This window comes from Cricetulus griseus, chromosome 3 (genome assembly GCF_003668045.3).
Source record: "Cricetulus griseus strain 17A/GY chromosome 3, alternate assembly CriGri-PICRH-1.0, whole genome shotgun sequence".
Lineage (NCBI taxonomy): Eukaryota > Metazoa > Chordata > Mammalia > Rodentia > Cricetidae > Cricetulus > Cricetulus griseus.
Genome location: NC_048596.1, coordinates 13,587,667 through 13,612,484, shown reverse-complemented (window position 1 = coordinate 13,612,484; position 24,818 = coordinate 13,587,667). Strand labels below are relative to the sequence as shown.

General features: G+C 51.8%; 1 protein-coding gene across 2 annotated transcripts; it reads right to left on the bottom strand.

Annotated features, from left to right (window-relative positions):
- Window positions 1-1,971: 1,971 nt before the first annotated feature.
- Window positions 1,972-24,267, bottom strand: Itprip (inositol 1,4,5-trisphosphate receptor interacting protein). 2 transcript variants are annotated; one of them, XM_027407049.2, is made up of 2 exons: window positions 24,136-24,267; window positions 1,972-5,556 (listed from the first exon to the last, which is right to left on the bottom strand). In XM_027407049.2, exon 2 carries the CDS (start codon window positions 5,541-5,543, stop codon window positions 3,873-3,875), a length of 1,671 nt encoding a protein of 556 aa, XP_027262850.1. In that variant the 5' UTR covers window positions 5,544-5,556; window positions 24,136-24,267; the 3' UTR covers window positions 1,972-3,872. The 2 variants fall into 2 exon arrangements, with proteins under 2 accessions (XP_027262850.1, XP_027262851.1); XM_027407050.2 differs by lacking the exon at window positions 24,136-24,267 and adding an exon at window positions 23,498-23,630.
- Window positions 24,268-24,818: the final 551 nt, after the last annotated feature.

The window sequence follows — 24,818 nt, the reverse complement described above, 5'->3', positions numbered from 1 at the left end:
GATACGGACAGTAAGGGCCACTCGGGGATGTGTGGGACCCAACCAGCACTGGGTTTCAGCCTTTGTAGCTATGCATTATCATAGCCAGTTTATGTGGTATGGAGATTGGATCCAGGGCTTCCTGCATGCCAGGCAGGTATTTTACCAACCCAGCTACACCTTCAGGCTGTTCCAGTCATTTTTGGGGGTGCTTCTCGTAGGAGAATTTTGAGGTGCATCCTGCTTTCCCCTTTCAGGGTCCTATTAACTTCTTTTTCCAACAGTGCCTCCTATGCATCAATAAGTGCTCCCAGTAAGTGCTCATGGACCTGTACCAACCTGCTGGGAATCAGGACCTTCCCAGGCAACCCATGTCCTGGACACTTGTGGGACTGCAGTTGTGCTCCGGGAAAACTGTGGCATAGCTGGCACCACACTGACCATAAGTCCCCAGAAAGGGATCAGCCCCTCCCACCCCTGGGTCTATCTCTGGACAAAGCAGCCCATTTGGGTTTTCTTGGAAGGAAGGAAGGAAGGAAGGAAGGAAGGAAGGAAGGAAGGAAGGAAGGAAGGAAGAAGTTTTTCTCTACTGGGGTATGCTTTGAGCTCTACATGGTCACTTCAGATTGGATCCTGAGCACCATACAGGTTCAGGTTCAAGGCAACTGGCCAAACTCTCTGGGTGATTTGGGCAACAGCTTTGATAAGGAACTGAGGTGCTATTTCCAGGGAGCTATAGTTCGGATGTTATTGCCGAGAGTTCTTACATTGAAAGACTGGTCACTGCATGGTGGTGTAGCAACTTTAAGAGGTTAAGTCTAGTGGAGGACCTCAAATTAGGGGCCCTTGAAGAGATTAGAGGTGTTTCTTATGGGACCCTGGTTAGTTCTCCCAAAGGTTATCCTAAGAGCCCCAGCCTCGATGTTCGCCTCAGTCGAAGCATCGAACACGTCTCCTACACCTGTTCCCATTTACGTGTGATAGTTCTGCCCTCCTCACCAGAGGTCAAACACAGCTGTCTATTCTTGAATCTAGAGCCTTCTAAACAGTGAGTTGTGTAAACCTCTTTCCTTCCTAAGAGGTTTGCTTTGGGTATCTCATGGTAGTAATGAAAGCTCCCTAGTACAGAGGGTGTGGCTATGTAGGCCATAGGGCACCCATGTCTTTCCTTGGGAATGGTCTGCCTTGTTTTTTGGTCAGTGAGGCTAAGCTGACTGGCCAGGAAGCCCTGAGGTTTCATCTGTCTGCCTGAGATTACAAGCACTCACAATTCACGTGGCTTCTGGGGATTAATTTGAGTCCCTGTATTTGTAAGGCAAACACTTTACTGCCTGAGCCACCTGTCCTGGCCGGGGGCTCTCAAGGACATTATATCCTCCCCTAAGGTAACCAACCTCATGGTCCTAACTAGCTCACCATTGCAACAGGTGCAGCGAACACAGTCCTGGGGCCTACAGCAGAGCAAGTAGGCGGGCACCGGGGCTGTCCAGGATCTTCGGGGCAGAGGTGTGCAGGGAGGGGGCCGTTGTTTCGGGGCAGAGGTGTGCAGGGAGGGGGCCGTTGTTTCGGGGCAGAGGTGTGCAGGGAGGGGGCCGTTGTTTCGGGGCAGAGGTGTGCAGGGAGGGGAGGGGCTGTTGTTTTTGGAAAGATTCCACATGCCCAGAGGACTAGAGCTCCAGCTTCAAGACACCCTTCAGAAAGCAAAGGCTTCTCGTTGCTTCCAGGGCCTCCCTGTCTTCTGTATGAGTAGGGCCTTGTGTTGGACTCTGCCCTGTAGCCGCCTTCCAAAGGCCCTTTCGGGGACCCTGCAGGCAGTGCACAAGCTGCCCCAAGGGCAGAAGAAGCATTCCATTTTGTTATTTTAAAATTTTTCCCGAGGATGCACGAATAAACTGATGCATGCGCGAGAGCTTTGCTCGACAACAGGAAATCTACCCTCATCCCCAACTCTGCTTTAAAAGGCTCCCTGAAGTAAACACCAACTCTACTGCATACGAGAATTTAATTCTTCCTTTAATATAAATAAGGCAGCAAGAAACCCCAAGAGCCTGCCGCTTCAGAAGCAGGCCTGGTACACTGCAGGCTCCTGTTCCTGCCAAGAGCCCCAGCAAACAAGAAGCAGACGTGTTCATCCTGTGACCTTTCTCCCGGAAGTGAAAAGGAAGCTGGAAGAGGGTCAGACTTGGTTTTGGCTTCTGGAGGCTGGTTCTCGGTTGCTGGGCTCCTTTAACACAACGGGATACGAATGGACAGGGGCAAGGCACAGATGACAATAAATAACGACGTCTGCCCTGACGCTGGAAGGTACCTATTGGACAAGGTGGCTCGGGGCGCTGACAGAGCCACACTTTGAGTAGGCTTTTATAGGATCCTAGATTGGACTTTGACGTTGTGAAGGTCCACACAGGCTCAGTCTAACTTCTGCTTACACTAAGGCATCTTATGGTCTTTGGTTACCCTGTGGGCAGTAGCTTGGTGGTCCATCTTCTGGAGCTCTCTGAGGCCATGTGACGTATGCCTGGGGCTATGGGAAGCCCAGTTTGCATGGGGCTATGGGAAGCCTGGTTTTGATGCCTGCAAGGCTTGTTGTCTTAGCTTCTGGAGGGCTAGTGGAGCCACCTCGTTCTTCATTGTGTTTCTTCTTTGGTCCACTGTCAATGTTACTAAGAAGATGTGGAGACAAAATCTTACATAGTCAAGGTCAAGTGGAGAAGAGGCTGCTGGATCCTCTGACACAGGCCTGGACAGGAGTCCAGCTCCAGCCTCAGGCTCTGAAGCTTGTCTGGGGCCCACAGCACTGCTTTGAGTTCCCAGGGTGTGTTGGAGGATCCCCAGTGAGTTCAGCTTCCACCGTGTTCTTTCAGTCTGAGTCATCCATGAGGTCAGCAAGGCCTGTGCAGAAAAGACTGGCTATGTGTACAGCGGCCAAAGCCCTCTTGGGGTTAGGAACTGGGAGTTGCTTTGGGTCTGTGGATGGGAGATGGGTTTCCATAGCACCTCTGGCTTATAAACCTGCCTTCCCCATGATCAGGAGCCTGAGGATAGCTTAGGGCTATCATAACCATTGCCCCATGGTCCTGTAACTTTCTCCAAAGTGGGCCAAACTGCAAGCCAGACACAAGTGTTGGTAAGACCAGCTATGGAGATGGGAGGGGCTTCTGAGCCAGCACCCAGTGTGGTAAATGTTAACCATGGTGGTCAGGACCTGGGACAAGGGTAAAGGGACAAGGAGAGGGTGTGCACCTGAGTAGGATGTGTGGCTGAAAAACTAGCCAGTTTGAGACTCTCCACCACCAAGTACCCGTTTCTGTGTAATGGAGACATTAGCCATTGGGCTCCTGGGCCTCTGCCAGGTTCTTTTGGTCAAGTAGTATTTAAAAATGGTGACCCTGTGGGACCTCTATTGTTGTGAGCAATGTGGTTCCAAGGCTGTGAATTCCCACATCTCTCCCCATTCATGATTCAGCTGCAGACAGCGGGGGCCAGGAGTTGCTGGAATAGAGAGTTGAGTTTTAATCGATCCCAGGTGACATCCTAGTGGATCCTCTGTCGCTACGAGGCATGGGATAGACTGTGGTACAAAAAGGATTTCATTCACATCAGTGCTTGCTTTCTCTCTAACTCAGTACCCAGGACTGTCCCGTCACTGTCTTGGTCATTCATAGTGATCGGTGCCCGAACCCAAACAACTGTTTCACCAACAAAGCCCCTGTGGCAAAAAGGCAGACCAGTGTCCAGCTGCAATTCTATTTCCTTCACTCTGCAGGACCTGGCTTCCCAGCAAGCTGAACCTCAGCTCCCCTCCAGGCCCATTGTGTTTCCTGCATGGGGTTGCAGAACACCAGTCAGGTAGGCACACGGGATGCTCTCTCCCGGCCCTTGAATCTCATGCTCTACAAGGTGATAGCTTTTGGTGGTGGGCTTGCACGGTCTGAAGAGACATGGAGGGAATATTCGCTGATGAGTGTCGGGGCATTCTTAAGCATTTCATAGAATGAGTCCACTGTGCTGTGGTAAAGAGTCCTCTGCAGGACGAAGGGCCGGAAGAGGTTTATAGGCTCCGCTCTCCGCACGACCTCTGGGAGTCCCATCGCCTCAGGCACCTTGCGGTTGCCCACAAAGAAGTGATGGAGCTTTTTCTCCAGTAGGCTCCTCTCCAGGAAGCAGAAGAGGTCCTGCAGACGCACATCCAGCTGGCTGGCCTTCCAGTCAGCAGCCGGCCGGGATAGCAGGAGGTGCAGCAGGGCAGTCTTCAGGTGGTAGTTGCTCAGCCCACTGGGACCTGTCAGGCGGCTCTGCTTGGAGAGCAAGAAGGAGGCAATCTGCAAGCAGCTGAGGTGGCAGGCACCCTCCGGCAAAGCCTTTGCAGTCGTCCGGAGGAACTGTCGCTCATAGACAGCAAAGGACAGGAGCCAGTCAGTGCCGGAGGCTGGAGTGCCCCTGCAGGGCTCCTTGGAAAGTTGTGGGACAAAGTATAGTTCTGAGTCATTATAGTGGATCACAGGTGTCAAGATGAAGGGCATGAACTTTCCTGAGCGGAACTTGATTCTGAGAGACCCTGGGGTGTCTAGCTGGCCAAAGGCAAGGTCAAACTCGTATTTGTGGGCGATGCGGTGCCAGGCTTTGGTGAGGGCCACCTGGAACCACTTCATGACCTGCATAGCATCCAGATATGAGGACTCTCTGGAGCACAGCAGGTCCTCCATCTCATCCCTTCCACCAGTGCTAGGCTGTACCCCACTATTCTTGCCATGGAGGAGACACAGCATATCTTCCCCAAGCTTAGTCTTGCCACAGATACAGCCTAAAGGGTCCCCACCAGCCAGGGTCACCTTGATCTGGCCATAGCCCTGACAATTCAGGGGCGTGGAAAGGTTGGAGCACCAGAGCTCTGGATGGAAGCTGTAGGGCTCTGGGGGTATGAAGGGTACAAATAGGTGACACAGTAGTGGCCTCTCCACGTGCCAATTTTCATACATGCTGTCCACGCCAATGAAGTCCTCCAACTCCATGTCGGTGTCTCGGTTGCAGACACTCCTCAGAGCTTCCAGCAGGTCATCCACGAAGCCTTCCACAAACTCCCGGGTACGGGTGGCATCACCTGTGGCACTTCGGATACAGTGCTCATAGAAGTGGTCCAGGGTGGCTTTTTGGGGCAGGGGAAGGCCCCGCAGTGGGGTACCCCCCAGTCCAGACAGCTCATCTTCATCTCCACCCAGGTACTCTGGGAAGGGCCCATCCTGGTGGTCCTGCCGCCATATCTCGATGACCAGGAAGAGGACCATGCAGAGAGTGCTCCAGAGGTCCCAGGCAGTGTGAGCCTCTGACTGCTGCTGGTCCTCTTCGTCTGCCTCCTGCAGGGCCTCCTTCTCGGCCACTAGCTGTGACACCTCCTCTTCCAGGCGTAGCTGCTCCAGCTGCAGCTTCTCCTGGTGCTCTTGCATCTTGCGGATGATCTCTTCCTCATTCTCCGGAACCGTGGCGTTCTCTCGTGGGAATAGCAGTGGGTGGTTAATGATGGCCGTCACCACCACCAGACAAACTCGGAAAAGCCCCAAGGCCATGGCTACAGTGTTCCTAGAACAGAGAGAGACACTGCTGGTCACACCTATGTTTCCTTCGAGGACACTTCCCCCTGGACCCTCATGCCAGCCTCTGCCCCCAAGAGCTAGTGACGGTCCTCACAGCCAACCCCCAGTGGCCTCCTGTAACCATCTCCCATGCTCCAGCCCAGCCTTGGGCTTATACATGTCATAGACATTTCCTTCTGTCGGCAGAACATTTCTCTTGATGGAGCCAGGGCACTCTTGACCCTGAGGGTCAACCTTCTCTCCTCATGACCCTTTGGTTGGGGTAGTATCAACCCACATCTCAAATCTTTTGTTATTAAAGTAACTTTTGGGAGGAAGGCTAACCTCTTGCAATGTTTGCAGTGGGAATTGTGTTGTACAGAACAATCAGTGGTAAAGTATCACCTGAAAGATAAAACGCCCATTCCCCCCCCAAAAAAAAAACAGTCAGGTGTGATGGGGAATGTACTGTGTATGTTCATCTTATTGATTGTTGAATAAAATACTGTTTGGCCAATGGCAGCAAGTTAGACAGGACTAGGAGTCAAAGAGGATTCTGGGAAATGCAGTAGAGAAGTGGTGATCCAGGCAGGAAGTGACATAGCAAGGAGACTAATATTTAGCAAGGAGAAACAGGAAGGGTCCCCCTTTTTCCCCTCCACACCTCCTCCAGCGGCGGGATGAGAGCTACTGGCAAGGAGGGACGCCAATAAGGCATCCGATAAGATAAGTCTTATAAAATATATAGATTTATGATAATTAAGACTGAGCTAACAGATGAGAATCCTAGTCATTGGCCAAGCAGCATCGTACCTAATACAAGTCTCTCTGTGTATTAATTTGGGCCCTAACTCAGGCCGACGGCTGGAGTAGAGCACACGTGGCGGTGGGGCTCCGCGACTTTTGGCAGAAAGATTTATCGTAACACAGGTGCTTAGAGAATGTGACTTTGAAGTTCTGCTCTGAGCAATGTGCTGAAGTCCTGCTGCTCCACTTCTTGCCTGGAACGTGAGTCATACATCTGTCCAACAGATCCCCCACTATACTCTACCCACCTGTGAGCCACCTTGGCCATCAGACGGGCTGCCATGACATCACAGAGCTGTGGTCAAGCAACCCTTACTTAACTTTATACTGGCAATTTGGATATTCGGATGAGAAACAGAAAAGGGTATCTTTTATGTGAAAAGACAGGCATTCTCAAGAAATAACTACAACAACAAAAAATCATATTCCAAGGTCTCCTGTCTAAAACTGTGACGAAGGAAAAGAAATTCTTGTGAGTTTTGTTGTTGCATCTCGAATTGAAGAAGCTATAGCTATATTCATGGTGAGCAGAGGGAAAGACTTTAGGGGTGTGTGTGTGTGTGTGTGTGTGTGTGTGTGTGTGTGTGGGTCTGTGTGTGTGTGTGTCTCTGTGTGTGTATGTGTGTGTCTGTCTGTCTGTGTGTGTCTGGGTCTGTCTGTGTCTGGGTCTGTCTGTGTGTGTGTGTCTCTGTGTGTGTGTCTCTGTGTGTCTGTGTGTCTGTCTGTGTGTCTGGGTCTGTTTGTGTGTGTGTATGTGTATGTGTGTCCGTATGTCTGTGTGTGTGTCTAGGATAAGGGGTTCCTCAGCATTAACATTACCTGTACTCTTTCCTTTCCCAGCAGGAGCCTTGGGAATTATCCATCTACCCTTTCCATACCTGCCTGTCCCTTTTCTTCCAGTGACCTCAGCAAAGGGAGCGAAGAGCTTGAGATCTGGACAACAAAGAGAAGAACCCGCCTGGGGTCAAGCCAACACTGGCTGGCAGGAAATTTCCAGGCACTTTGGCTTGAGTCCCCTGACCTTGAATTTGCATGAGGAAGTTCTTACGCTATGGTACCCTGCAAGAGGGGTTCATCAGCAGGTAAGGATTCCCCAGCAAGGGGAAGATGTACACCCACAGCCTCTGTTGGCTGCTGGCCAGGGGATGCTGCTGTTCAAAGGTGGCCCAGACAGCTCCACCCTGTACACAGTTGCAGCAGTCAGCAAGATCTAGAGGGGCTGAGGTGTGGAGGTTAGCCCCAGGGAATTCCAAGAAGAGACAAGTTCAGGCTGAGCTCTGAAGAGCTCACAGGTTTCTACAGAGCAGGAAGCCAGGGGTGGGAGAAAGTTCAGGAGGTCAGACTAGAAGATGTAGCGTGGGGGGAATGTCCAGGGGCAGCCAGCCAGCCTCCCACTCGTGAGCTGGGGGTGGAGTGGGGGTATGGTTAACAGCAGAAACTGAGTGGCCATGGTTTCCACAGCAAAAGATGATCCACCAGGTGGCCCAAGGCAGAACTGTGAGGCTGGTTGATGAGCTTTAAATGGAATGCCAACAGTATAACACCAGATGGCAGCCAGCCAGCTAGGTGACCATAGGAGGTTCCAAGGTCCTTCAAGGCCCCTGTAACACAGGCAGCAGCCTTTCGGCACAACTGTACCCATGGTTACTCCATCATGGGAGGGAGTCAGTTCCCACATCAACGGAGGAGGGAGAACACGCCACCAATGGGGGAGTGTGACCAACACAAAGCCCCAGCTTAGAAGGTCCTCTTCAGACAATGACTTCAGCTATGTCACTAGAGCAAGGCCTCATGCCTGTTGGAGAATGCCTGACTCTAGGAGCCCCCTTGTTCAGAATTCAAAACCAAGGAGTTAAGAGCACTTGGAGGAGACAGAATAAGTTAGGAAAAGCAAATTACTTAACTTTTCTGACCCCTTCTCTATGTCTGTCAAATGGGAAGAGAGATGCCTGCTGTTGTCAAGCCTGACTAAGGCAATGCCCCCCAGAGTCTTCATGAAATCCTGGCCACTGAGTGGGTATTCTTATCTAAGAGAACCTGTGATTGGGTGGGAATACGCAGCTGCCCTGCCTGCAAGGGGCTCTGGAAGGACATGGGCAGCACCCCTGGGGGTTTCAAATCTTGCTGAAAGCACCAGCAACCAGCACAACAAACATAAGGCATCCTGATGTAGAGATGCCCAGCAGACCTGTCCTTGAACTTGGGCTATGCTCCTGGCAGAGTGTTCTTAAGAGGACCTCTCAGGTGAACCACTCTCATCTCCTTTAGGGCTCCCAGCTTCATCCTCATCTGTCAGAAGGTCAGAATGGCCCCTCCTTTACCAGGGTGCTGGGGTGGAGTGCACGTGGGTGCTCACATAGTGCCTGGCACAGACAGGGCAGGCAGCCCACAAGTGACAGCTTCTTTCCCCTGGGCCTCCACGGCCTGGTTTCTCACCGCCAAGCACACTGGCCCTGCCCAAGTCTCTGGGTGTGGAGGAATGCACGCTGGAAAGTGCTTTGGAAGCAGAAAACACTCCGCAGCTACTGCTGCTCCTTGGCACAGTGCTCCTCCACCCTGCCCTCCAGCAAATGGGGAGGTTCCTTTAGAGCCCAGAACTTCCTGCCAGTGGGGAGGTCCTGCTGGCTCACCTCACTCACCCACCATCCCCCTTCCCAGGGATCTTAACCCAGTTGCCATTTTGTCCCTCCTTGCTAACCCCTGTGGAGGCTGTAAGCAGAGCCCCAGGGATGGGGCAGGAGGGCCAGGCCAAGATACTGAATGGCTTGCAGCCACTCTGTGCTTAGCACCCAGTGCTGGGATTGAAGCCTCTGCTCTTCTGGTTCCCAAGCCAGTTAACAGGGACCAGTGCCCTGAAGGCCCTGGGCAGGAGTGGGGAGGATTTTGTGTTCTGATGTAAAGTTCTTGTAAACCAGGAATACATACGTGTGCACACACACTTACGTGGGTACACACGCTTCTCCAAAGGGTGCCTTTCCCCCATTCCAAGGACATCTGCTTCTGCTGGTCCCAAAAGCTCTCAGCTTTGAGACTGTCTCACACCTGTGGTCTGTGACATCTGTTGGCAGCCTTGGCTTGGGGAATAAACCTGGGTCATTTGGCGAGCTTTTGCCTGCTTGCCAGGAAGCAGACAGGAAGCCTGCTGAATTCCTCTCCACCCCAGCCTCACCCGCAGGGAGGGTGGCTCAGACAACTAAATTTAGCCTGGCAAAGAGCCAGGTCTTGGGGTACAGAGGCTGGGTAAAGACCGTGACCCCTAGGTGTCTGGGTGAATGTGGTGGCCAGGACAGGTATTCTACTAGGCTCTTCCTGTGACTGCTCAGAAGCCCATGACCCTAGAGGAGAAATGTGAGGTGGCTACTTAAGGGGGCCCCTTATTCCTGCACCCCAGAGCATTCCTCACAATGGTGAACAAACACCACTAATGGTTTATTGGCCATAGCTCCTGTCTGACAAGCTCTCATTAGGATGTGCTTGGCACTGTCCACGGTGGCCATTGTGGCTTTCTGAGGTGGCTGTGATCCCTGTTTCACAGATGGGTTAATGAACACACAAAGGGATTTCTAGACACATGGCTAGAGAGGCCAGAGCTCCCTGGAATCCCAGTGCTCTGCCTGCCTCTGCTGGCAAAGCCCAGGCTCTCCCACTGTGCTGTTGCTGAGGCAAAGCACCTGAGTGTAAGCAGAAAGCTGGAGGCTCCAGTGATGAGTGCAGTACCATCCCTGACAGAAAAGCCTTACAGTCCGTATGGGGACTCAGACAGCCACAGAACCTCACTGGGCACATGGAAACACACAGAGAGCTTAATTCCTGTCCTTTGAGGGCCCTTCTGGCCCCACCCATTGTCGGGGGTGTCAGGCCCCCGGCTCCTTATTTACTCCCTTCCCTCCTTCCAGAGAATTCTGCAACAAGCCTGAGCCCTTTCCCTTCTGCCCCATCCCAGCCTACTGCCAACCAGGGTTGGATGGATGAGTCTAATCTTAGCCACTGAAGCTCCTCAGACCATTTCTCAGTGACTTAGTACCTCCCTCTGGGACTGTGGGTCTCCAAGACTCCCAGCAGCAGCAGCAGCAGCAGCACCTGGGAACTTGCTGGATAGATGCATTTTCAGTACCACCTTCTGCCTGCTGATCAGAAATGCCAGGCTAGGGCCTACCACCAGTGTCCCGGCAAACTCTCCTGGTGGTTCTTGGGCCCCCCATTGCTCAAGTCTGAGGACCACCCATCCTAAAGCCTGGTTCCTAAGTCAAGTAGCATCTGGGGAGAGGGAAAGTAGGGCTCCCACAGTATCACAGCTGGAATCTGGAGCTTGCCAAGGGCTCCTGCCTGGCTCAGCCTGTCAGATGTAATTAGCTCTGCTAATTAATTACAATAGCAGTTGTGGAGAGACAGAGTCAAGAACATCTGATGGCTTCCTTACTGAAATGGAAAAAAAGGTGATGATGGCAGACTCGTGTGTGTGAGCGTGCGTGCGTGCGTGCGTGCGTGCGTGCGTGCGTGCGTGCGTGTGTGTGTGTGTGTGTGTGTGTGTGTGTTTGTCTTGGGGTGGTGGTGTGTTTTCTCCCCACTTTCTAAGACCTATCCCCTTCAAGAAAGGAGAATCCTTAGACTCTCCTTTTTGTGCTGACCCTACTGTGTGCCCAGCCTTCTGTTTGGGTTTCTGATTCCAGCTAATGAGATCTAGATATGTCGGGGAAATAAAGCCAATACGGAGAAAGTCAGAATTTAGAACTGTACTAATCTAAGCCCCAATTTATGGACTTGAAAACTGAGGCTTAAAGAGGAGCGAGGCTGGACCTGGAGGGTGGTGTAGAGGGGGCTGAGGCAGAATGGGCATCCTGCTTGGGCCCTGCCAGGTGACATCTGGTAGGAATTTCTGTGCAGAAACACAGCAAAAGATGTTTTCATTATTGAGAGGTACTTCATGTCTGGCCCGACATTAAGCGCCCTGCAATGTGCTACTCCATGCCAGGCACAATACTAGGCCCTTTGAACACGCTCTCTTCCGGTGCAGAAACAGTGCTAAGCACTCTGCATGTGTGTGTCCTGTAACTTTGAGAACATCAGCCTGGCAGCTGTATGACCCAGATGATCTGCAGCCTGACTGTCAGTGAGCATCACCCCAGCTGACCAGCCTAGCCTGCCCCTTCCCTGTGCTTTGTCTCCATTCCTCAGGGGGTTGAGGGGAACTAAGTGAGTTGGTCCATTACCTCCTACAGCCTAAGGCTGCCTCCTGGCCACACATGGTGACTGTCTCTCAGGCTTTCTAGGCCCTGGAGAATCAGGGCCACTTCATGAAGGCTCAATTGATGGCAGCACTCTTTTTGGCCTTCATCTTTGTTTGGGGGTTTGGAAGCTGAGCCTGGGCAGCCTGTGTCCCCGTGGAGACTCCTTTCTATATTCCAGCGCTACATTCCATCTCCAATCTCACTTTCTTTAGGAGTGGAGCCCCTAGTGTGAGACTGGCTGTCCTTGGGAGCAAGTGGGCCTCCCCCCATTTTGAGTACTGCTGTAAGCTCGACCACCGCTCTGCCCTCTGCTATGCCAGTTTATTCGCTTGTTTTGCTTTGTCACCCACAGGCCCAGCAGAGCAAACCAAGTGTCCCTTTGCAGCTTCCAATGCCCCCTGCACAGGCTAGACACAACACAGCCCCAAGCTTGTCAGTGGGTGGCAACTGACTTAGCATGTGCTGGGAGATGCCTGGGAAGACCAGATATGGCAGTCACCTGTCTCCATCAACTCCATGGGTTGGCTAACTCAGGACTCAGCACCAGGGCTTGGTCACCTCAGCTCAGTGTACATTGTCTGCTATGACAGCATCCACTGCCCTTTTAGAACATGGAGCAGGAGAAAGGCCTGTCAGAGCTGGCTCTTGTCCAAACAAGGACCAGGAGACACAAGGTATTACTGTAGCAGCTCTGGCTGGACCACTCTTCACCTGTATCTATAGGGGGACAAGGAGGGCATCTCTGGCTGACCCACTCTTCACCTGTATCTATAGGGGGACAAGGAGGGCATCTCTGGCTGACCCACTCTTCACCTGTATCTATAAGGGAACAAGGAGGGCATCTCTGTTGGGGGCTGGGCCATGGCAGGTTCCAGTCCTCATAGGAGAGGGAGGGGCAGACAAAGAAAGGAAGTAAAGAAAGAGGAAGGAAGAAGACCAATGAGAATAATTGAGAAAGTAGGCAGAAAGGGTGTGGTCCGCCCCACCTATCACCTTTACCCCAAATCCTTGTAGCCCTGGCCTGGCCTCAGCCACCATCTTCTTCCCACTCAGTTCTTTCTCTTCTCTGTCCAGTTGTTCTCCCTGCAACAGTGGTGGTGAAGCCACGGTTGTTGGGGAGAAGAGGGAGATAGGTTAGGATACCAGTGAAAAACAAGCCAGGTTGCTGTGGCTGAGCTGAGGGGGCATTGGTCATTTGGGTGACAGCTTCACCTGCAGGCAGTGGCCACCACCGTGCATATTCTGTGAACCCAGAATGGCAAGACCTCTTTTCCTCCCTACAAGAAGCCAAACATTTGGATTTTTATCAGAATCTTTCCTTTTAAATGACTGGTTACTATTTCAAAACATTCTTTTAAATGTTTTTTAAGCATTTAAACATCTGAGTGGACCTGAGTCCACTCAGATATGTCAGAGGTTCACCAGGGCCTGTGACTCAGATATGTCAGAGTTTCACCAGGGCCTGTGCACTCTGTCTGCAGCCTCTTGATGCTAGGGGCTTCTTCTCTGCTGCTGTCTGCATCACTTCCCTGGGATGCATTTTTTTCCAGGCTCCTGCCTCCAGCCCTCTCAGCAACTACTTGGCATAGCTAGTAATTACTTCCCCAGCCTAAGTCTAACCCCTGCCCCCAGCCCAGTCCTGACTGTCCCAGTATCTTCTCATCAGCCAAGCACCCAGCCTGGAAAGGATCATCATGGCAGCCTTTGAGGGATGAGTGTGTGTCAGGCATGTGCTGAGGGCTTTACATAGATGCCAGAAACATTTGCCCTCCTTCCCATAGCTTCTCCAGGAATTCGAAGAGACTGGAGTTGTTGTCTCAAGAGTATCTACTAACGAGGAAACATTGCTAAAGGTCTGTGGTTCTCAAAGACCAGAGAAACCCCTCTACTCAAGTCAGAGGAGACCCAGGCGGACTGAGCAGGGTACCAGTGAGCCAGTGGGAAGTGCCCACTGCATGGGAGGTAGTCCCTTTGATGAGGCAAGCTGTGTTGTCCACTTGGGGATGCTGGCTGGACCCAAAGGAGGTTATCAGGTCCTAGTGCCAAAAGCATTCTTGGAAGAGGAAGGGATTTCAAGGAAGTCACCAAGATGCCTGTTCTCTTGTCTGGACTGGGGTCAGGAGAGTGGCCAGGGCAGTCAAGGGACAGGAAGGACAGAGGCCTGGACTCTGGGCCCGGTGGGAGGGTTGCATCCTTCCTACTCTGCATTTTTGCTAGTTGGTGTGTCCCCCATTAACCATGGCAGGGAAAACATCAGTCTCCCAGGAAGGACAAGGTGTCCCTCTGTCCAGACCTCTGCCTGACTCCTCAGCAGCAGAGGACCTGGCCCACAGGGCATCACAGATATTGTGATGTCTTGGGAATAGACAGACAGAGGATGGGGTAGGGGCAGGAGAAAGGACTGAAGCCCTGAGCCCTGGCCACACCCTCTTTCCTCTCACTTATTCCCTTTTGGGCCCTTGGAATCCAGCAGTCACTATGTGGACTGAATGGCAGCCTTCAAGAAGATGTGACTCTAGACTAATATCCAGACCCCGAAGTGACCTTATTTAGACGAAGGGACTTTGTAGTTGTGTTTAGATGAAGGAGTTTGAGATGAGATCCTGGATCCACGTGGGCCCCAAGTCCTTAGAAGTAGAAAGGACAGGGCAGAGAAAAAGCAATGGGAAACTAAAACTCTCCGTCTAGATGGGAGAAACTGTGTCAATCAAGGGACATCTGGGCTGGAAGAAGGAGGAAGGATCAGGTCCTGAGGATAGCCTGTCAGAACAGCCTCCGGAGAATGGTGAGGTCTCAACAAGAAAGTGGCCTTCCTCTCTCCCAGCAGACACCTCCCCAGCCTTTCTGCTTGGCTCTGTTCTGTCTGGCCTTTGTTTTGTACCAATGACATAGACATTAGGGGTGAGGTCCTGGTGTTCTGTTTTCCTACTGCCTGCTTTTCCAAGCCTGAAGTTCTCCCCCACTGCAGTGTAGTCCTCTCTCCATGCAGCAAAGCTTTAGGTCTAATGTCCAGAGCCTGGTCACGGCCAGACTCAGGGGCCCCCTCTTCGCCCTTGCCTTGCCTAGCCACTGCCAATCATCCTCTGCCCTCTGAACACTGCCATGTCCACCCTCCCCTATTCTGTGCCTCGTTTCTCTAAGCTAAAACTCTACCCACTTGTCTTCTTTGTAAACTCCTCCCCAAAAGCATTTCAAGGAGCCTTCCAGGTTCCTCCAACTCCAGATAATTCCCTCTTAATTGAAAGAGGAACGGGAGAGAGTTAGCCATATTCACTAAGGCTCTGAATGTGGACAAGTGTTTGGTGCTTTCGTAGGTGAGACATCTCATAGTGTGCCTGACAAGTTACAGGCACACCCAATGCGGGTTCCCTGGGCCTCGATCCTTAGAGTTTTATCCCAGGATGCTGCCCAGGTGGAGCAGAGCATGCCATCAATCTCACCTCACAGGGAGGAGCCCAAGGCACCAAAGTTGAACAGTCTGAGGCCATTTAACTGCTAACGCTCCAGGCCCACTCCCCCTGTGCACAGCTGCATTTCTTAAGTATCAGGCTTCTCCAGGGCCCGGGGAGGGGTGTCTTCTCTGCATTCAGGGTCCCTAGGGTACCTGACATTTACGGTGTCAAGGACTCACAGCTTACACTGGGCACACCACATTCTGAGGCAAATCTCCACAGACTCCTGACTACTGTCACTAACTGTCTGTCACTAACTGTTCTCTCCACAAGTTTCCTAGAGTGTGCGCTGGCCAGAGGGGCCTCCCTAGATCCCCAGGGTTCCCACACAAAAGTATAAAGCTAAAACAGGCACTGTGACTCTGTTAACCACTTCCCAGACTTGCGCACACACACACACACACACACACACACACACACACACACCCTTCCCTCTGGCAGGGCATACCAGGGCTCCCCCTTGTACCCTTCCTGTTTCTCCACCTTGAGTTTTGTGCACACGCTGCCTTCCAAGGCTCCCTCCTTGGTGGAGCAGGCAGAGCGTGCTGCAGGGCGGTGGAAGTGGGATCCCCCAGCCGAGCAAAGTTGGCTACCGGAGTCAGACAAAGAGTTAGAAGGCTTGAGTAGAACCAAGGAGTAAACACGAAGGAAAACAAAAGCCCTCCCAGCCCCTCCCCTCCCCCCTGCCCCGCCTCCCACCCTCCCCTTCCAAAGGAGCTGGGGACTGTAGAATTGAAGGAATTATCAGTGCCCAGCAGTCACTTTCTTTTTGATCCTTGCCTGGGAACAAAGTCAGCTCAGAGGACAGCCTGTCTGAATTCTCCTGAGCCACTAAGACACAGAGGATGCTCTCACCTCCCCACCCCCACCCATCTCTGCAGAGGAAGAAAGGCCAATTCCCCCACTATAGGCTCCCCCAGCTCATCCTCCTTAGGCTCAGGAAGTACCTGATAGTAGTGTCTGGCCCCAACTGAAAGGGAGTCTAGAGAGGGGTGGAGAGAAGAGAAGCTCTCATGTACACACACACACACACACACACACACACACACACAGAGAGAGAGAGAGAGAGAGAGAGAGAGAGAGAGAGAGAGACGGGTGGGGGAGGGAAGGAGGAAGGGAGGGAAGGAGGGAGAGACAGAGTCTGTGCCTGCAAATGTCTCAAAAGGCTTTCATCTTCTTAAAGGAGAACAGAGAGGAGAGAAGCCAACCCAGCTGTAAAAAAAACTAAGAGCTGTGGTCAGCTTCTGCCTGGGCTGAACCTCAGGTTTCTGTCAGGAAGCCAGGCTGAACAACAGACTGTCTGCCTTCCCACACCAGCTGGTCATAGCTAATGAATTCTCTCTGGGACACAGAGGACCTGAACTGTCCAGCTTGGAACAGGTATGGAAGTCACTCCCTGAATTATCTTCGATGACACAGTAACGTTTCTTGTGAGTTACCCAAAGCAAAACAGCAATGGCAACCTACCACCACTCGATTTCCAGTCACAGGGACCGAGTGGCCATGTGTGACAACATGTGTTGTACCTAGGCTGTGCCTGGCAAGTCATTAGTGTCCAGATGAACACAGAACCACAGCCAATCCGTCAACACCCTTAAGTTCACTTGCACAAAATTCTGCCCCTCCCCCATTCCAAGGTCACCCAGAAACAGTCCAAGGCTCTTTAGCTAGGAAGAGTTTTAAGTTTGTAGAAGCTTAGAGTACAGTAAAGAGGTCAAACTGAGTGATCAGAAGGACTGGTTGAATTCGGCTCTCCCATGTGCTATGATTCCATCACAACTATTCCACAGCTATGGCCCATTGGTGAGGTATTACGCCATTATGTTTGGTGCTGAGCTTTGGAAATGACATTGACATTGGGCTTGTATTGTTTCTTTGGGAAGAAGACACTGAATGACACTCCTGCAGGTTCTTCAGAAGCCCGTGAACACTAAATTATCTCCTCCACCTTCTTATTATCATCTAAAGGTCACGGAAGGAGAAGAGAAAGTCTGGTGGTCTAGGAGGCTCCACAGCATTTCCATCCCCCGCCCCCTCCCCCAGATTCCAGTGGGCCCAGCAGTACCACCATGGCTCTCTAAAGAGTTTCTGAGCAGCATGAGGGGCAGTTGGGCTGGGAATGCTTGCTGAAGAAATGAATGAATAAAGGAATGAATGGAATCTTATTCCCAGGAGCAGACATATGAAGCTCCTAGAGTGGAGTGTGGAGTCCTGGTTGAATTCACACCTAGACAGTCTTTCCGGGAGAGACCCTGCACTCAGAAAAGCAAAGCTAACAGTGATGTGTGCCAAGTGCCAGCAAATGTGACTCCAACTCCTTGAAGATGTAGCCCTGGAGACAACTGTAGTTCTTTTTGGTCTTGACAAGCCTTAACTTGAGGCCAATGTTTACAAAGAAAGAACCATGAATGAGGCCTGCAGAAAGCTTTATAAGAACTTTGCTTCCTCACTTCTTTCAAGAAAGACTCATAGACACAGAAGATAAATGGAGAAAGATTATAGTTCAATAAAAAATGTGGTAAGGTAGAGCGAGCAAGTGTCCTTTCTGGAGAGCTGGACAACAGTCTGGGGATGACACACATTAGGGTTTGGTTGATTGCAGCCTATACATAGTGTTTAATGTTCTGTCCGTGGGCTTTACGTGTATCACCCTCAGGTTAAACCTCCAAGGCAGGCACTCATATCCAGATAAGGAAACCGAGGCACAGAGGAGGGAGGTGACTCACCCAATGAACCAGAGGTGGGATGAAAGTGGCTCATGAAGCTGGGCTGCTCATGCCACATCCGCAGGACATGAGACACATGCCTCTGAACTCTCCTTTTATATATGGACACTGAGACACTGTACGGACTCATGAAGCTGCGTCTCACGAGAGGCTGTGTGACCTGGGTAAGCCTTCTCACAGGGAGCAGAGGGTGTATGTGTCGGGGGAAAGCAAAAGGAAGAAACAGTGATGGGGAAACTCAAGGGTATTGGGTAAGGACGTAGGGGTGGGGGCTGGGCATCCCCTGCTTTCTCCCTTCCAGCCTAGGGTGCTCTCCTGCCTTCACAGAGATCCAGAACCAAGTCTCAGCAAACAAAAGCTGCATTCATGAATGTCAGGTGACTCCCCAGCCAACTCTATAGAGGAGGGCTATTGAAACAGGCTCCGTGGGAACTGTGCTATGAGCTCATGGCTTTCCCGAAAGGCAGGATCAAGATGATGACAGCATCCCGCAAGGTTGGATGCTGCTGGTGGGGCACTCTCTGCACCCACTTTGGGCATCCACAGTAGCAGCTCAGGGCAGACCATGAGTGGTCAGTCATGGGAAGTGAGTCACTTAGTAAGCACGGACTCTGCTTTCCCCAGGGACTCCTATGGGAGCATCTTACTACATGCTATGGGTAGTTGCGACACCACCATTAAACAGACAAGAAAACGGTCCTCTCCACTAATATCACAGAGTAGAGAGGGCTTGGAGGCTCAGGCCTGGAAGTGGCGATCTCCCTGGCAGCTTCTCACTTTCGACACGCAAACTGTGGGGTTCTATATGCTATTTTCTTAGTCTTTGGGTTGTGGAGCCCAGGCAGAGATGCCTGAGGTGGTAGAAAGAAAGGCCTGGGAGACAGGAGATCTAAGTTGGAATCATGTCTCAGGGACACTGGCCGAGTCTGAGCTTGTTCTTTGATCTAGATCATGGGACTGTATGCACCTTGAGGGGCTGCTGAGAGCAAGAGAAACAGATGTATGCAAATAGTCACAGGCAGGCTTTGCTGGGAACAGATGCTCACTGCATGACACTGCTGTTCTCTATAAAGATCACTCTGTTTGTAGGAACAAAATGTCTTGAGACGTGTGTTTTTGGGGAGTGGGTACTTTTTTTTTGGGGGGGGTCAGGTGCAGGGAATCAGTTTTCCAAGTAGAAGCATGAGCTTGCAAATTGTCTACCCAACCAAGCATACTTCACTTTTCACTGAAGTGAAAATTGGCTACATTTATATAAAAATTGGGGCCTGGACACAGGAGAAGCACCTGAAGTTAAGTCTAGTTGCACCACACAGACTTGACTCAGGTCCTTTGAAGTTGAAAGGCCTTGGGCTCTGAAGCTTTGTAGAGACAGCCCTGCCTTGTCATCCGGTTTTCCACTCCTCTCTGGGAGGGCAGTTCTCCTGTGCCTGAATCTTTCATTGGTAGCGTTGGCTTGTGACAGCCCTTGCTTAGGAATTCTGTCTGAAGGACAGCAGCAGGCATCACCTTAGAAGTCAAAGCTGAAGCCACAGGCCAGCAATTAAGAGAGTCAGAATTGCCATGAGCTCACCCTGGTGCACAGCACTGTCTTCAGTGTGTCCCTGGGTACCATGGCTGTCCTGTCTACTGCCACTCCCAAACTACCAAGTATCTCGAAAATACCAGTACAAGCTCCTGAAGATAAAGGGACTCCGCAGGATTAATTTAGCTCTTGAAGAATCCCACAGGGCCTTCGAGAGCGGGGTGATAAGTAGCTGCCTACCTCTTGGAGGGTGCCTTCCACACATTCTTTGCCTTCCTGGCCTCGGGTTAGAAAACTCCCTGAGACTACTGAATCCCTAACAGTGGCATGCTTGTCATATTTGCTTATTCAATGAAGAACTCTTGTAGTAAGGACACACGGGGTGAGGACACACGGGACAGCCACTTTTCTGATGCTGTCTGTCACCGCACCAGTACCCCACACCCCTCTTTGGAGACTCAAGCTGTGGGAGCAGAAGCTCCTGTATGAAGTCAGTCTGGCTCAGAGAAGAAAGAGATGGTAGCAGTCAGCGCTGCGCCTTCCCCTTGGGACACACACCTAAGACCTCAAGACCCTCCACCAACTAGTTCAACAGCCCAGAGCACACACTCAGATCCCACCCATGGCCCACCCTCTCTACAGCCTTCTGAAACACACCTGTGGTAGCTACATCTTCTAGGTCCCTGTCCTGCAACATGTGTCTTACAGTTGAGGTGGTTTGTGTCCTTCCTGTCTGCCTTAAGGTGGAGGTGTTGCCTGGGCAACGGTGATGCCATCTGAGGTGCTTGCATTCCAGTGATGTCACTGGGTGGGGCACATGGGCATGGGGGATGTAGTCTCTATGGGGTCCTAAACCACCCAAAACATTGAAGAGGTTCTCTCAAAAGACTTTTTTTTTTTTTTTTTTTTTTTTTTTTTTTTTTTTTTTTTTTTTGTAGTTGTTGTTTAGAGGCCTTCCCACCCTGCTCTCCTGTCTGGGCACTTGCTGCAGGACAAGTTTGAAATTGGCTTGGGCCAGAAGGTCAGCTTTGTCCTCAGCTTGAGGAGAAAAGGAATCTCTCCTTCTGTCCCGGACAGAAGGATAGTGGATAGGACAATCTAGATCCCCGTGGCCTTGCTTTTTTGACCAGACCTCAGTGGACAAAGCATTAGCCTAATAGAAATTAGGAGGAAGCTTAGTCTAGCCACATTGTGGCATGCGCCAGGCATTGTGCTATGTGGTTTTTATTACCTCTTCCCTGAGAGGGCTTATCCTAACTTTTCAAATGACACTAAGACTTGGAATAGACAAGGCACCTGCCCAACCATTGAGAACCCACAATGATAGAACAGTGGAGCTCGGACTCAACCCAGCCCTAGCCAGTCCAAAGCACACACAGGCCACATCTTGATTGTAGAGGACCTGGAGACACGGCCCACTAATCATGAACCCAGAGTGGCCCCAGACAGAGAACAGGGGGAGAGGCCATCTGGGCAGGGCAGGTGGCTTGAGGCAGCCAAAGCAGACACTGTCCTTGGTAGGCCTCACTTCCAGGCTTAAGTAGAGGTTCTAAGTGGCAACCTGTACTCTCCCACTCCCCAGGGCCTTAGCACCAATGGCAGACCATGCTTCTTTGTTCTGGGCTTGGCTTCTGTTGACTCGCCCAGGTCACCTGAATATCCTACTGATTTGCATGTAGCAGACAACACAGCCCTGAAACCCTGAGATTGTATAATGTTTACCTTATGCAAATATATGTAACCGAGGGTTAGTGCTTACAAAGCACTAAACAAATAAGTAAACACAATGAAAAAACAATGCTGCATTATGAAAACATAAAGGGCGAAATCCTCCCAGGAGGCATCTTCTAAAGCACATGTAGGTCTCTTAGTGGGCATATCTGTAAGGCGCCAAGGCCTGTGATGTGAGCCACACAGGCAAACAGGCAATCTGTTGGCCCCAGGCACCAATTAATGAATTACTTAAGTGCTGAGACAGGTGGTATAGCAGCTAAGCCATCTTTGAGTTGGAGTCGAGAGAGGAGTGTGAGAAAGAGTCTCCTCCGTGGTTTTGGGAAGGACACGTGCGGATAAGTAGGATTTGATGGTGGCAGGAAGAGGGCACAGAGGGGTGAAAGGTCTGGAGAGCAAGTCAGCATGTTCGGCCTCTCTCAACGCCCTCTACTTCTCGGGAAACCCCACCCTGCATGCAGCTGTCACTTTTTCCTTCTGCACCACACCCAGGTGGCACTTACTCATCCCTGTCACTTCAGGGTGCAAACTGGATCTGCCACCTCACAGGGCCATTTGATGCTTGGGGCAAGCCTCATGTTGTCCACCAAGGCGGGCTCGCCTCCTTCCTTCCTCCTTCCCCTGCTGGATGAGTCTGCCATCTTTTTCTCTTCATTTTTATTTTATGTATGGGTGTTTTGCTTGCATGTTTGTCTGTGCCCCACTTGCAAGCCTGACATCCTTGGAAGCCAGAAGGTGGTTTTCTGGTCTCTGGAACTGGACTTACCAGATAGTTGTGAGCCACCATGTGGGTGCAGTGGAATTAAACCAAGGCCTTCTGGAAGAGTAGCCAGTGCTCTTAACCACTGAGTCATCTCTCCAGCCCATATTAAATTCTTAATAATTGACTACTGTCAATGATTGTCCAGTTAGTATATTGTTCGAGAGAAGCAGGCTGGGGAAGCAAGGACAGCTCTCTGCTGCTCAGCTATGAGACCCTTGTGTTAAATGGCACCATATAGCACCATCTTGCTAAGAGTGAGGACTGTACTCTAACCCACACAAAGGACAGGGTTGGTAGTGTTGGCTTTGGAGGTTACCATCGGCTCTCAGTATCCTCACCGTTCCATTAAGACTGGATAAGGGCATCCAAGACAACCAACATCAGGCATGAATCACATTTCGCTTTTTGAAAAGCCTGACTTAGTACACTGCCCCAATACAGCCTCATAGGCTGCAGCACCTACGATCCTTTCTGGAGGTACCTCTCACCTCCAAACATGGAAACCGAGAGGCATGTACCCTGAAGGCACTGCTCCCTTCATAACCTCTGCTCACACTGATGGCCAGCACATTGCCTGTTGTGGTCTGTTGATCCCCATCTCTGTTCTAACCAGGGAATCTGAAACCAGGCTGAACAAGCCATTTTCTTTTTATCAAGTTTCAATGCTTGGAATGCCTGCCAGCCATAGCCATGCCCCTATGCTTCTCATCCCTGGGTTACATATGGTGTAATCCTTTTCCTTCATCAGATACACTCTCTCCACTGTCCACATAATCTTAGCCCTTTCCCTCTGAACAAGTTCTGGTTTGCCGGCGATGCACCTCCACACAGTGGCTTTGAGAACTGGGCTAGCTTACTCCACTGGCTCAGCCTTACTCTTGTAGGCTGCAGAATGCCAGGCACGGTACCACTGTCTCCATGGAGACAATGCATGCTTTTATCAAACAGGATCCCTTTGCACACTAACCCCAGAGGGTTCAAAAAGGAAAACTATAAAACCAGGTTTCTTCCAGACAGTAGGCAATTATCTCCCAGAAGCCAACACACCTTCTTGCCCTCTGATTAAAAAGTTCACCCACACACCCTTTATGTTTCGCTCATGGCCTGGAGAGCTAACAACTTTTGGGATGATGGCATCAGGTTAAAAGTTCAGGTCTTTACTCCCTCAAAACCGGAGTCTGAAACTGCTGTGTCTCTGAAAATTACTCACTGAGAGAGTAGTGTGTGCACAAATGCTTTTCCATTTTCCCCAGGGATCCATCCAGAGAGTGGGTATAACCACATGGTTACCCACAAGTGGAAAATCTGAAAGCAGTGTGGCCTGGAGCAGCAGCGATTCTCAGAGAATCAGCGAATAACAAGGTCACTTAGGCATAGCAGGCTGTTAGGCTGATCATTCAGGAGGTGAATGATCCTTTTCACTGCAGACCTGGACCAATGACTACAGCAGCTGTGCTGGCTTTAGCCGGCGGCCTCTCCAAAGCAGAACTGGTTCGTAAAGAGAAGAAACCCGAAAGACAACAGAGAGCCACCCAACATTGATTTATATGGTGCCAGTTTCCGGTCCTTTCTGTGTTGGAAAGGGTGACCATTCTCATACTAGGCGGTGGGGTAAAAGGCTAAACGAGGTGCTCCCTGGTTCTGTCACTATTTTCCCATTTTGTATGGAGACCGGCCAGGGGCTTCTAACGGCTAGGGGCTTCTAAGTCCATTTACCTGGCAGCCTGAGCGAGGGAAACTCAGAGTGGACCTTGAGGATGGGGCTGGGAATCAAAGGCAGAGACTATTTGGAGCCCAGGAGAAAGTTTTGCAGAGCATAGGGTCTACTCCATTAGGAGTCCTGAAAGAGGAAGTGGCAGGGGCTTCATCCGGCCTGAAGCAACCTCCTTGCGTCAAGACAGGCTACAACAAACAAACGTCACTCCCATTCCTTTCTCCCAGAACTGAGGCTCGGCTACCCAACCCGGTTTGGGAGATGGAAGGTCCGGCTCTGGGCCACAAACACGTGGCCCCACTAGGGGCTCCGAAGCCTGCAGCGCGGGGAGCAGAAGCAGCTTGCTTCCCAGATTGCTGGAAGCACTCGAGGGGTTCGGCGGCGCCGGGGCGGAGAGACCCCAGGGCATCACCCACGAAGAGTGGTCGTGAGGGAGACAATGCCCACTTCGCATGCGTGCATTAAAGGAGCTCCCAGCGTCGGTCCCGGCCAGGGTCCCGGAATCCGTCGCACCCCGCGCTCCCCGGACCACGATCTCCCGCGCAACGCCGCGGGAGTCCCCAGTCCCCTGCGCGCCCTTCATCCCACACACTCGGAGCTTGGGGAGCCGCAAAGCCTCACATTCCAGCCCCGCACTCACGTTCGGCCGCAGCAGCCGCAGGGGACGGAGTGGGCCTGGCTCCACGCGCGCGTCGGGGTCCCGGGACAGCAGGCGGCGGGGATCCTGGGATCCCGGGATCCTGGGTTCCTGGGACGCGGGCGACCAGAGCGCCAAGACTCCCGCCTCCTGGACTCCTCCCGCCCCGCGCTACTGGGCTGCACAACTACTCATTTCCGCGTTGTCACGGAAACTTTTGCTCCTTATAAGAACAAAACACCCGCCTCTACTGGCGCCTGTCGGAGGCCCTTAAGGGCGTCTGTGCGGTTCCCGCCGAGGGCCTGTGGGTCTGCCTCGGAGATCTGCCTGCTGGTCTCCCAGGTGCTCCAGAGAGGACAGCGGATTTGGACAGCGACCTGGAGCCAAGGATCTGGCGGCTGAAGAGGACGAGGGAAAGCAGACGGGGAACCGGGAAGGACGTCCTTAAAAGGCCGTCTAGGCCGCAGAATGCAAAGGGTTAAGTCATTGCAAGTCAACCCGCGTTTCTGTGGCGCGTTTTACAAGCGGAGGGATTCCCGGGGGCCACCTATTTTGTCCCTCTAGGAAAATATAAGTCGAGACACAGGGCCGGCCTGGATTAAACAGTTCATTTTACGGTTATGAGCGCATTGTCTCTCGGCCGGAGTAACCAGGCACCAGACGGCCGAATGCTGTAGGGGGCGCTC

Excerpts from the sequence above, each read along its gene's own strand:
- Itprip (XM_027407049.2), bottom strand. The coding sequence starts at position 5,543 with ATGGCCTTGGGGCTTTTCCGAGTTTGTCTGGTGGTGGTGACGGCCATC.